The sequence below is a fragment of the Calidris pugnax genome, unplaced genomic scaffold (assembly GCF_001431845.1).
Source record: "Calidris pugnax isolate Ruff unplaced genomic scaffold, ASM143184v1 scaffold199, whole genome shotgun sequence".
Classification (NCBI taxonomy): Eukaryota; Metazoa; Chordata; class Aves; order Charadriiformes; family Scolopacidae; genus Calidris; species Calidris pugnax.
Window position 1 is genome coordinate 190,070 of NW_015090970.1, and position 13,104 is coordinate 203,173.

Sequence of the window (13,104 nt, forward strand, 5' to 3'; positions counted from 1 at the left end):
AGGGAGGCAGTTTGGTACCAATTCTGAATTTAGTCAGGAATAACCTTTTCCATGTTGACTACGTCGCTTCAAGTCATAATGAACTGTTTTAATTTGTTACAGATTTATTGCTCTTAAATCTAAACACTTTTTCAGCTTTTAAATGCTGTTTGTGACTAAATAATTTTGCTGCAGTTTGGAAAAAATGTATGAGTAACTGTATATGTATATGGCTACGAGGATGTTTTGAGGGAAAATTTTATTTTACTTTAATGAGCTACATATGCTGCTCGATTTCAAGTACAGGAATTGTGGAAAAGCCTTGTGGAGTGTAAAATTTAATAGAAGATACTCTAATTTGTCAAATCCCAAGCACTGTAGATCTTCACCCGCTCGGCTGGTGGGTCCTGCTGTGCCTCTATGGGAATATTTGTGTCCTGTTCCTCTTCCTTAAATCTTTCCTCTTTTATGTTTACTTAGACCTTATGAAGGATATACAAAACTCAAGGCAATTTGGAGGTTAAAAATGTCACAAGTTGAATATATAAATAATTTTGACGGAGAGGTGTTAGTTCAAAATTCTTGCCGTAATGGTACAGTCATTAAAAACTAGGCTAAGCAACACCACAACGAACTGCAAACTTACAAATTTACACTTTTTTTTTGAGTCTAAATGCTGTAATCTGATTCTCAGGAATAAAGGTGAAAAAAAAGAAAAGGAAAGTTGTCTTGGCTATGCTCACAACACTTAACTGTTCTCTAAAAGTAGTGATATATTATTGCCAATTTTATACAGTTAATTGTTTTTTGCAAAAGTTTACCTTTTGTTCTGCTAAGTAACTTTTGATAGCGTCTGATCGTGAGAATCTGGATGTAAATTTGGGCATAATTAGTTGGCTTACTGAGAAAAAGGAAGTAGATGGAAATAGAAGAATCTGCCCTCTGTGTTCCAGCCTAATTCATCAAAAAAATGCCATTTCAAATAAACACATGAGGTTTCCATGAATATTTGTGCGCAGGACTCTGTAGTCAAATAATGAGTTAAGAGTAAATTTAAAGAATTTTTTCATGAATGAGGTTCTTAATGTATCAGAAGCGCCTCAGAAATGCTGAGTCAGAACAAGAAGTTAATTCAGGCACTCTTATAATCTGTATTTTGTTGGGTTTGGTTTCATTTGGTACCTTTACAGTATTTTCAGTTGATAATCAGATAAATTTAGTGTCAAGGAAAAAAAATAATGTCAATTTTGCCAGGGCTTTGAAGTAGAGTTAGGCAAATTTCCTGTTTTCTAACCCTGAAGGGAGGCTCGGACCAGGCCTCGTTGGAGGCCGGAGCCTGGGGCTGTGGATCCTCAGAAGGTTCCCCATGGCCTTTCTGGGAGCCCTTCTGATGGAGCAGAGGGAGGTAAAAACTTCAGAACAGGCCTGTGAATCCCAGTTCCTCGTCCTCTTGGTTACCTCATCGGCTCCACAACGTGGGTTTGGTTTTGCTGAGAATGGTGTGTTGCTGCCGGCGAGGGAGGCTTCTCTGCCTCCTCCACCAGTGCCTGGCTTCACCCCGTCTCCCTGGGAATGGGCATAAACCCAACCTGATTGACAGTTTAATTGAGGACGATGAGATAACCTGCACAAAGGTCTTAAACTTGATCATTTTTCAGTTTTCAAGCACTGACAGAAGTAGTTGTGTTAATGATTTGCCCCCTCCTGTGGGGAAAACAAAGATGTCCCGCTATCTTGAAGGAACAGCTCTGGGTCCAGCTGCAGAGACAGGGCACCCTGAGGTAATTCCTGAGGTAAGGATGGACTTCTTCAACGTTCTGCAGGAGTTTCTGGAGAGTGCACAGTGGTAAATGCATGGTAGCTCGATTCTTAATGATCACAGAATGCAATGGGGTTGGAAGGGACCTCTGGAGATCATCCTTATGTTTAGGGGGAACTTCCCATGTTCAAGTTTGTGGCCATTTCCTCTTGTCCTGTCCCTGGGCACCACTGAGAAAAGACTGGCCCCATCCTCCTGACACCCACCCTTTCAGTATTTATTGGTGTTGATCAGATTCCCCCTCAGTATTCTCTTCTCCAGACTAAGAAGACCCAAGCCCCTCAGCATTTCCTCATAATGATGGTGAAGTAAAGCAGGTCATGTTGGTTGGTGGGCACCGAGTCCAGGTAACGAGGAATTCTTAATAAGCCAGCCAGCCTGCCCTGGGAGGAGGAATCCTATGATGAGTCAAACCTCTCTTTTTCTAGTTATTATTGAAAGGGCCGTGGAGTTTTAATGGGTGTATTTGGATCAATAGACATGAGTTTTCAAGGGAAATTGCCCAGTAAGGCAAGAAGACAGAAGGTTGAACAATTTGGGTGTTGAAACAAGATTAGAGAATTTGTTTCCATTGATATTTGATTTCCCGTTGTTTTACGTGGTGCTGCCAGGCTTTGATTGTGCTCCGACACATCCAGAGGGTTATAATGAAAAATGGAGGGCAAGGGAGGTTTTAAGATTTTGTTGTTATGATTTAAAAACCTTGCTTAAGATACGACATCTCTCTTTATCTTTCTAAAGTATTAAAACAGTAAATTATTTGCCTGGTAGCAGCTTCCTCCACTCAGGAGTAGAATGCACTCAGAATTCCTTCCCCAAAGAGCGAGCTGCTGTTTTCAGCATTGAAATGAATAATTTGTTATATATTAATGATTTCTGTGCTTTGCACTGGATACATCTTTTTTATGTCTTCAATTATCTAAGCTATTTAGATGTGCCTCATTTAGATATTCTCATTACATCTCCTCTTTTTTTCCTTCTCGGTATCTGGGACTTATTACACTTTCCTGCCTTGCTTTGGCATGCGTTGTCCTTAGACGGTCTCCTGCAAGGGTGTATAATTCACAGTCCTTACCTAGTGTAATGAGCTGTGGAACTTAATTTTCTTAACCGCTAACAGCGGTTTTACTGGTGTTACAAGCACAGTGATGTTTGTTGTCTGCATTGATTCGATTAAGAGTTAGTAGGTTCAGTGTTCTGTAGTAAAAGGGCAATTCGATTGAAGAGCCCTGGTAACCCTCGATCCATTTTTAGACGTGTACAAACACCAATTTAGGTGGGAGACAATAAGCTCTCCTGTTTGGGGAAAGAGTCTGTTGTAGGAGGAGAATTTGTTATAAGTGTGCCTTGTAGAAAAGTTTAATCCAATAAGACTTTTCGTGTAACTGTTTCAGCTCTTTGAGTCACAGAATCCCAGAATGATATGGGGTTGGAAGGGACCTCTGGAGATCATCTCCTCCAACCCCCTGCCAGACCAGGTGCACCCAGAGCAGGTCCCACAGGAACGTGTCCAGGGGAGTTTGAATGTCTCCGGAGAAGGAGACCCCACCACCTCTCCAGGCAGCCTCTGCCAGGGCTCTGCCACCCTCACAGGAAAGAAGTTCCTCCTCAGGTTTAGGTGGAACTTCCCATGTTCAAGTTTGTGCCCATTCCCTCTTGTCCTGTCCCTGGGCACCAAGAAAAAAGCCTGGCCCCATCCTCCTGACACCCACCCTTTCGGTATTTATAGGTGTTGATCAGATCCCCCCTCAGCTTTCTCTTCTCCAGATTGAAAATACCCAAGTCCCTCAGCCTTTCCTCATCAGAGAGATGTTCTAGTTCCCTCATCATCTTTGTAGCCCTCTGCTGTCCCCTCTCCAGCAGTTCCTTGTCCTTTTTGGACTGGGGAGCCTAGAACTGGACAAATTGAACCTCGCTTTATCGCGTGCTGAGGCAGTGGTTTGAGATGGTGGCTGTGCACCATTGCTGTGAAAGTCCCACCACAGCAGCCACACGCTTGTCTTAAAGCCCAGCCATGTAACCAGAGCCGTCTCCCCGATCATCTTGCACCGTGGCACCACAAATCATCATATTTGGCAGAGGAGAGGAACAAATGGCCGTGAACGGGAGCACGGTAGCTCTCCAAGTCGGTACCGCGGTGAAATTTCCTCCTGCTTTAAACCGTGGCCAGCGCTTTGTTTATTCTGTGAGATTTTGATGGCTGTGGTTCTCTTTCCTCCGGCGGGGTGCGATACTGGTGCCAGTGTGTGTGCCCACCACCCGTGAGCGCAGGAGAACCATGTATCTTCTGCTCGCAGTCGGCAGCAGGTCGTGGGGTGCGCTCGGGAGGAGATTTCCCTGTGTCTTTTCAGCCCCTTCCAACACAACCCAAGTGAAATCTTGCAGAGTTGCTGTGGGTCCCATGTATCCTCTTCTCACAAAGTTATTTTCTACTTCCTGTGGCTTCCATGCAATGGTTTTGTCTACCAGATTTTGAACGCCTACTTTCTCCTTTTTTGCTCCAGGCATATGTTCCGAAGCGCCTTTTCCTTCCTCTTTTTGAATTTTGGTTATCTAGCTTCGAAGGAAAAAGCTAGTGGGAGTTTTTCTGGGGCTGATGGTGGAGAACTGCACCTTTGGAGAGACAGCAAGTTGGTCCAAAGTGGTTTTGCCAGTTGTGTGCGGTGCAATGTACGCGGCAGCAGGGACGTATAGCACTCGGGGACGAGTTTACCTTTAGACCTGGTGCCTTCTTTAAAGGGCTCTGAAGGTAAACGCCTTCTGGTTTGTCAAAGAAACTGATGATCTCAGAGAGCTTTTTTATTTTTATTTTTTTAGCAAGATTAAAGATGGTCTTCTAGTGTTATTGTATAAACAAAGTGAGTCTTCTGTCAGAAATTCTGCCCTGTTTTCACTGTGCAAATCCGGATTGATAACGGAGGGTTTATAGCAGACCGGCAGGACTGGTTTGCAGACCTGTGCCCTGGGTGTACGTGCTGGGTTTATCTCCAGTGCTGGTGCCTAAAGGAAGGCTCATTTGTTAATAGTCGCTTCCTTCAGTCAAAGTCACCCCTTGACTCAAAAGCAGAGGAGAACGAGTTGGAATTATCCTCTCTTCCAAGATCAATAGCAGGGGAGCAGTGGGGAACTGCTTGAAAGTCCCAAGCCTTTCCCTGGAGAAAGGATTCCCCGTCCTGGAAGTCCTTTCAGCAGCACAAGCAGCTGATCTTGGCTGGGTTTCTTGGGCTTTTTCTCTTTTCAATCAACAGGTATGGGATTTCAGTCACAAAAGTATCTTTAGTTCACATCAATTTTAGAGGGAAAAGTCTCATGTAAAAGTTGTTGTAATAAAAAACCCCATTCTTTGTGTCCACTGAGATCACCCCTCTAGTGACAAGTTCTAGTGTTTCCTTAGCAAGGTTGCAAATTAGAAGGTATTTTATAATATTTCAGGTCGTTACTCTCTCTTACAAAGGAACAGAATGCACCCAGCTGAGAAAAATACCCTAATACTTCTTTTCAAGCACTAATAGGGGGCTTAGGCTCTTTCTGCAAAATCATCCTTTTCACTGTTAGTAGTGAAGAGAGAAGAGTTTGTTCATGTCGTTACCACCCACCCGGAGCCCTGCGTGGAAGCAAAATGCTTTCAGTGTTTTCGGAATAGTGGGATTCTGCTGTGAAACCCCCAGTGCTGCTGCTGAGCTCGTCACTGAGCTTTCATCGAGGTGTCTCCCACAAGGGGAGCCGGGCTCCTGTCACTTGTCCCCTGTCCTCTGTGATACCTGGAGCTGGGAAGGAGTTGACAGTAAATACTGCCGCTGTTTATCCAAAATACGTTAGTGCTGCTGTGTGCAAAGTGGGTAAGAAAGAAACCCTTTTCTCCCAAAGCTTTTGCTCTCTCTCTCATCTCCCTGGGAGGCAGCACGTACAGGCAGGGGCTTTGGACACTGATTCTCCCTTCACGTGTGCTCTGTGGCTATTTTTTTGTAATAACTTAATTAGTTTAGTTGGACGAATGTACATTGCAGCAAACATTATCTAGGGTGTGTGTTAAGATGTTCCTTAGAATAGAGAGATGGGATTTAACATGGGAAAATCTGCTGTGCTTTGCTCTCTGTGCACTGCAGAGTTCCAGCGTGCCCAGCTTGAGGCAGGTAGACCCTTTAATTAATTAATTCAGCTTTGCATGAGGTAGTTTTTGATCCCACCCCCTTGTTGTAACATGTACTTTGACTATTCGCTCCCAGTTCACAGAATAAAAATCGGGATTGCTGGAAGTTGTCTTGAGGAAAAGACGGGATAAAACCTGGCTTTGACTATTTTATGGTTTTTTTCCCTGGTTGTGGGTAAAGCTGCGGATACTGGGAAGGCATCCCTGGAGCAGATGGTGCTGGCAGGGATCCTCCTCAGGATGGAATTCAAGTTCCTTTCCCCGAGCCAGATGCCCTGATGGGCCGGTGCTGCTCAGAGCCCGACTCGGGGCTCCCTGCGCCGCTGAACCTCCCTGGCATTTCTCGACCCGGGTTAAAAATAGCCAAAGTATTCTCGGTAGGATTGCATTGGAATAAAAGTTTGGGGATGGTTTCTGTCCCCGTCCCCCTTCTCAACAGGCACTTTTCTTCCAACTCTTCCCCAGGATCAGCGGTATTTTCCTGGTGAACATGTTTTCTTCAGCAATTTTGGAGACGCCTCTGGCAGATGGATGCCCTGAGTTTATCAGCTCCCGTGGTTCAGCATGGGGACGGGAGAAACTGTTTCCTTTCCTGTATTTCTGCAAAACATTTGTGTAGTAAATTGTTCTTGTGGGTATAGATTGAGTATTTTTCTTATCTTAAAGTGCTGACCCTGAAACGTAGCAAATTTATTCTGCTGTGTGGCGAGGTTGGAAATCTCTTCCAGCAAGGCCGAGGGGTTGGTTAAAGGTAAAGGGCCTTTTTGTTTTAAGATTGCAACAGTTTCTGCTGGAAATGCAGTTGTTAGAAATATCTGTCGGAGTGAAAGGAGTGATTTTGCTCGGGGATAATGTGCGATATTGGGGTTTTGTTATGGAGTGTTATTGCACCTCTGGCTTGGGAAGAGCTCTTTGGATGTCACCTCTAATTTAGGGCAGAGGAACCTTTGAGGAGGCACGGGGCAGATGCTGGAGGACGGGATGAGCACGTGAGAGGCTGCGATTTTATGCGTGAAATTCCTTTAGGGACTGCCTTGGGGAAGGGCTGAGACTTGCAGATGACTGTGTTGAAATAAATTTTACATAAAAGCTACTCTGAACATTTCTAAAAATTTCTATTTTCTAAAATTTCAAGTCAAAACTCTTCATTTGATTGTGGAATGGAAAAAAACCCCTGTTTTACCCAATGGAAATTGTAAAGGAAACCTTGGTGCTCAGGTGAGCTGGGTGTTGAGTGGCCAAATTAGTGCGTGATGCTGGTTTTAATTGTAGGAGCAGATGAAAGTATCTCCTGTCCCTTTGGAGAAGTGTGAGTTTTGTGTCCTGCTCACTCTTGAAACACTGATATAACAGTATTTCTCTGGTTAGTTTTGTTTTTCCTAACACAGACTTTTAGTAGCACCTGGAACACTTTTTGGCTAGTTTGAAATCCATTTAAATCTGAACATACTCTGTTTGTGATTTAGAATTTACATTTGACAATGTTGCTGCACCTTTTATTCCTTAAAAGCCCCGTACTGCCCTCTCCTGATAGCTTCAGCATATTGTATGTGCTGTGGCTGCTTTTCTGACATGGAGAATGTTTTTGTAGTTACGTTTGCAGCTGAAATACCATTCAAACATTTTATTTGCCTTAAAAGTTTCCAGCGTAATCCTACAAAGGTCCATTTTAAAAACTGTAGTTTCATACTGAATTGTTCTGAATTTTTTTTTCTGTGCAAATTTTGAAGTAAATTGAGAATTTTGCTTTTCACATTGAAAGATGTTTTGAAATTGTGCATCTATGTTTCTTTTAGGAATTGTCTGGCCCTTCATTTTGTCTATGCACATTGCAAATACAAAGTGTAATGAAATTAGATTTAAAAAAACCGTAATTTTATAATTTTTAATGTAGTCTAGCACATGAAAAAAAACCCAAATGTTGAATGAAGCTGTTGGTTTTTGAACCTAGGTACCGGTGACTGCTGTTCTGCTGAGCTCCAGCTTTGATGAATGGAGGGGACAGTGCTCACCCTGAGCTCTGTATTTAGGCTCTGTCCCATCTCTGGGATGGTACCGGTGGAGGGAGTTCCCTGATACTTGACCCTGCTGACAAATCACCTAAGTGGATTTTTGATCAGAAGCTCTTCATATCCGTGTTAGAGGATGGTACTTAAAAATACTTCTTGGGGAGACAGGGGAGAGAAATGAAAAATATATCCATGCCTTTCTGTGAAATTCATTAAAGCAAGTAGAAAGAAACCAAAGGTTTTTAAGCAATATTTTATTTTTCTGACTTCTTTCTGTCTCCCGTTTTGTTTCCCCTCTTCAGGCGCGCCCGCCGTGTTAGAAATATGGGGTCGGAGCAGAACCCTGGCTGTAAGATCATGACCTTTCGTCCCACCCTTGAGGAGTTTCGGGACTTTGGGAAGTACATTGCTTACATGGAATCGCAAGGAGCTCACCGAGCAGGGCTGGCCAAGGTGAGTTGCCCCGGCTGAGGCAGCTGAAGGTGTCCTGTCCCATCCCACAGGCTGCCTTCCCCAGGCTCTGCTCTGCGTAAGGTCTCTGTGAAGTTACATCACTCAGAAGTACTTTGCTTTCATGTAGCCCAGAGCATGCGTTTGAAAATTGCACTTGCAATCTCTGTTTTGGTTGAATGAGAGAGGAAAGGCAGAGGAGTTACAGGCTTTGGGTAAGAGTGAAAGAAGGCTTTATTTCAGGCTGTCTTGTCCTGATCCCTGACTGGGAAACAAAGATGTTCCCAGCCCTCGCAGGGATGGATTAAGGGTATTTCTGTGTCCTCATTCTGTTGCTGAGGATACAGAGAGTGGTAGCCGTGGTCCTTAAGGGCTGGAGGCACGAGGTTTTCAGCTCCCCCAGAGTGCAGGGTAAAGGATCAAGCTTTTGGAGTCTAAATAGATTTTGTTTGGGGAGAGGGGCTAAATAATATCTATATGAATGTGGGCAGACTTTTTACTCTTGCTTTTTTTTATATTCTGGGCTACCACATTATGCTGGCTTGAATCTAGGTCTGTAAACATGTCCTCTGTGCGTGTGTGATTCCCAAAATACCCAAAAGCCCTTTTGACCTTTAGGAACCAGTTCTCCAGCCAGCTCTAAAACATCTTTCTGCTTCCTTCCCATCTGCATCTTTACACTGAAAGGGCCGAAACGTTATGAGAACCCTTCATGTGAAGTTTCTAAATTCCAGTACTTGACATACAACTGCTTTGAAAATGCAGGACTAAGTGATTAACAAGTCTTTCTGTGACTGTGTCATGTTGCACCACAGGCTGAGGGAGAGAATTGTTCTGACAAGGTAGTTGTTATGTATGGTATTTAGCAGAACTTAATAAAATACAGCAGAGAGATAAAGCTGTTAGGCATGAAATAATTATTTCTTCCAAAACATAGGTCAATTTCTGTTTTTATTACAGTTCTAAATAGAGCTGGGTATTGATAAAGCTCTTTCTGAAATGTTTTCTTGACTGCTCAAGTGTACTGGCAATTACATTCCATGAGTCCACTAGGGTAGATTATTTTAATAAAGGTTGTTGGTGAATTCCAGATGTTGTAAAGAAATTACGCTACTTGTAGGACTAAATCTGAGCGTTTCAAGTTAATTTTTGTGTCTGTGTTGCAACTGCAGTTCAGAGCCCTGTAATGGAAGTGGAGCTCATCATATCCCGGAGGAACCACACCCATGAAAATCAATAACTTGCCCTCCACTTCCCATAACTTTTTTTGGTTGATCCTTACACCAAATTAGATAGCAGATACTTTATTTTTTCATTCCACATGCCCACTGATTGTTCTCTGATTTTGAGCCTAGAATTGTTGGCAGCTCTTTTGTTTAAAATTGCAGCTTTTTCTTCTAGCTTCATTACTGCTTTGCAGCAGTTGTTTTGCACAGTCTCCAAGAGTGAGGAAAGAGCTCTGGATGAGTTCCCCACTGGTTTCTTTTGTTCTTTTCTACCCCTCACCCCTCTTCATTGAAGGAGTTGGTCCCCGATGTGTCACCTACAAATAAAGAAACATCAACAGCAATAACACAACAGGATTTCAAGCCTTTGTAGTTTCAAAAACCCCAAACAAACAAACAAAAGAAACACCAAACCCCAAGAAAACCCTGATATAAGTGATGGAGTAGTAGCTTGGACTACTGTAAAAGCTTATGGAGTTGTAGGGATGCAACATACTGAGTCTTCATGCAGCTTTGTGGCATGTAGGTGAGAGGAACACCGTTCTGGAGGGAGAGCATGTGCAGTCCTTCTGGCAGGCAGTGTCGTTCCTTGGCATAACTGGATCTCTGTTTATTATCACTGGCTGCCTTCTGTGACCCTGTACTGAAGGGACTGCTAGCGGTGGCCCCCTGACCACATCAGCTCGTCCTGCCTCCCTGCAGAACGGGTGTCACGTCCCATGTTATTTGAGCTGCTGCTGTTCTCTGATAACCTCAGGAGCAGGGTGAGATACCTCCTGCTTCAACGGGGTTTGTTTCTTCAGTAGGACTCGTGTTTGCCTCTTGTGAACGTAAAGTTTGGTTTTCTTTTTTCCAATTCCAGGTGATTCCTCCCAAGGAATGGAAGCCCCGAAAAACCTACGATGACATAGATGACATGGTTATCCCAGCTCCCATCCAGCAGGTGGTTACTGGGCAGTCGGGGTTATTCACCCAGTATAATATACAGAAGAAACCCATGACTGTGGGAGAGTACCGGCGTCTGGCTAACAGTGAGAAGTATGTTGGTGTTAGGTGATGGGCTTACACTGGGAACGGGGGAGGTGTGTGGAAAGCCTTTCTTTCTAGAAACAAGCTGAAAAGAAAACACAGTCTTGTTAAATAGAAAGCATTTTGGAGGAAACTGCTTTTTCTTGAAAGCTTACATCCAGAATCTCAAACAAGTTTGTAACTTGATGGCTTTTGGTGTATCTTAGATTTATTTTTTTTCCTGGGAGTTGGCATAGGAAGATTCTTTGAAGTCAGTATTTGGCTAAGAATCTGCCTGGAAAGAATGGTTTGGGACTCAGAGAAGAACTCTCTGTGTATTAGTGGTTGTTCTGGAAAACGTGTTCCATTGCTGAGGCAGAAATACAGGTGTCTTGGGGTGTCTGAGCCAACATTAATAACATGAGTGTCTTCTGAAGTGACTGGAAGCTCTGCTGAGCACTCAGGTGGCTGGGACAAGCCAACTGCTACAAGCAATACTGGCCTCACGAAAACAACTGTGAAATATTGCTGATTCAGCATATCCACAAGTGCAATAACTCTGCCTCTTGCATCCTCAGGATGGGAGCCTGGTGCTTCACAGAAGCACACATCCCCTGTGTCAATATGCACCGAGAGGTTTGGTAGAAAGATTTAAAAGGTGGTAAATTATACAAATCTGAGTAGAATTAAAAATGAAACACGCCTCCAGTAACATCCTGAGTGTGTCTGTTTTGAAATGCACCTTTTCAGTCGTTTATCAGTCTGCAGTGAGTGTTCCTTAGGACTTACAGCCTTATCTTCTCCCTGTTCTTATCAGGTATTGTACTCCGCGCCATCAAGATTTTGAAGACTTGGAGCGCAAGTACTGGAAGAATCTCACGTTTGTCTCGCCAATTTATGGGGCTGATATCAGTGGCTCACTGTATGATGCTGTAAGTGAAATGCTCCTCTCTTATTTATTCTAAATACGGATACTGACTTCCTTATTCCTCTGTTCTCATTAAGGAACAGTAATTCAGGATTTATTTGATTTAGCAACCTTAAAAAAAAAGACGAATTTATTTTTCCCTTACTACCAAAGTGTGACTAAATGTCCCACCTTCCCTGGAGATTCAGGAGAATAGAGTCACTGGAAGCTGTGAAAAGCTTAGATTTAGTAGAGAAATTAAAAAAAAAAAGGTGATTTAAATGAGTTCTTTACAAAGTGTGTGGCCAGACATTGTATATAGCTTGCAGAAAAGGTTGTTAAACAAAACTGGACTGGTCTCATAATGGTGTGCCCAAGTATACGTAATGTAAATAAAAAGTAAGCTGCTGATCCAGATCTCTATCATAGTAGGGTTTGATTTTTTTTTTCTCTTTTCTTTTTTTTTTTTTTTCTTTTCTTTTTTTTTTTTTTTCTTTTCTTTTTTTTTTTTTTTCTTTTCTTTTTTTTTTTTTTTCTTTTCTTTTTTTTTTTTTTTCTTTTCTTTTTTTTTTTTTTTCTTTTCTTTTTTTTTTTTTTTCTTTTCTTTTTTTTTTTTTTAAAGATTTCTGCTGAAGCACTTGAGAGAGCCAGAATCGGGTGCTTCATCAAATAGACTTTTTTTGGATTCTTAACACAACTAAACTATTTGCCTTTGGATTTTTAACTTTGTAGGCAGCTTTATTAGGGTACAATGCACCTGCGTGCTAAATTATTTTACATTTCAAATGGTTTAAGCTCTTTCCCTTGCTGAAATTGCATCCTGTGCTTTAAGTAATTCTGTTGTGGTTTCTTTTGCTGTAAATTAAAAAGGCTTCTTATCTTCTTCCTCTGCTCAGGCAGCTAATCTAAAGCACTGCCCTTCCTCAGAGGTTTTCTTTTGAGTGGAAAGTGGCTTTTTTTTTGGAGTGTTGTCCGATTGTCTGGAGTATAAACTGTGTGTTAATGTAAAAGTGCCCTTTTATTATCAGTATGGTTTAATTAATTGGAGTTAACAGAGATATCCGAGGCTTTCACAGCCAGGGACATCAAAGTTATCTGTAGTATTTGGTGCTTTGATGGGAGTATCACATTTTTGGCAGTGGTGTGATCAGGGAAGGTGATGTGCCCAGGCACAAACACAAGCTTTAGGAGACATAGCTTCTGTGATACACTGAATATACAGTGGGTTTCCTTCAGTTTCCTTCCAAGTTCCTATAAGCAGAAATGAAATAATGGAATTACCAGTCAGACTTCAAGAACATTTCCTATTGTCCCATTAAGGACATTACTGCGAGCACTGGGCTGTCAGAGTCGTGAAGAACATTCTCTTTTTGCTCTCCTTTTCCTCTCGCTTCTCAGCTGCTTCCTCCCTGCCCCCAGGGTTGGTTTTTTTTGGGTTGATTCAGAAAGTTTCAGGATGGAGCAGCTTGAGCTTCGCTGTCCTGCAGTTACTGCGGGGAGGAGCAGACACATCTTTTTTTGGAGACTCTGTTACTCTTCAGGCAATCTCAAGGTTA

At 42.7% G+C, this 13,104-nt stretch overlaps 1 protein-coding gene across 1 annotated transcript in view; it reads left to right on the forward strand.

Moving 5' to 3' along the window:
• The first annotated feature begins 8,261 nt into the window (after positions 1–8,261).
• The window catches only part of KDM4B (lysine (K)-specific demethylase 4B), a 96,984-nt gene continuing 92,141 nt past the window's right edge, over positions 8,262–13,104 (forward strand). Inside the window, exons 1-3 of the mRNA XM_014952881.1 lie at positions 8,262–8,410; positions 10,496–10,671; positions 11,459–11,573. Coding sequence (XP_014808367.1) covers positions 8,282–8,410; positions 10,496–10,671; positions 11,459–11,573 — 420 coding nt within the window. The 5' untranslated portion in view covers positions 8,262–8,281. The remainder of the gene's footprint in view (positions 8,411–10,495; positions 10,672–11,458; positions 11,574–13,104) is intronic.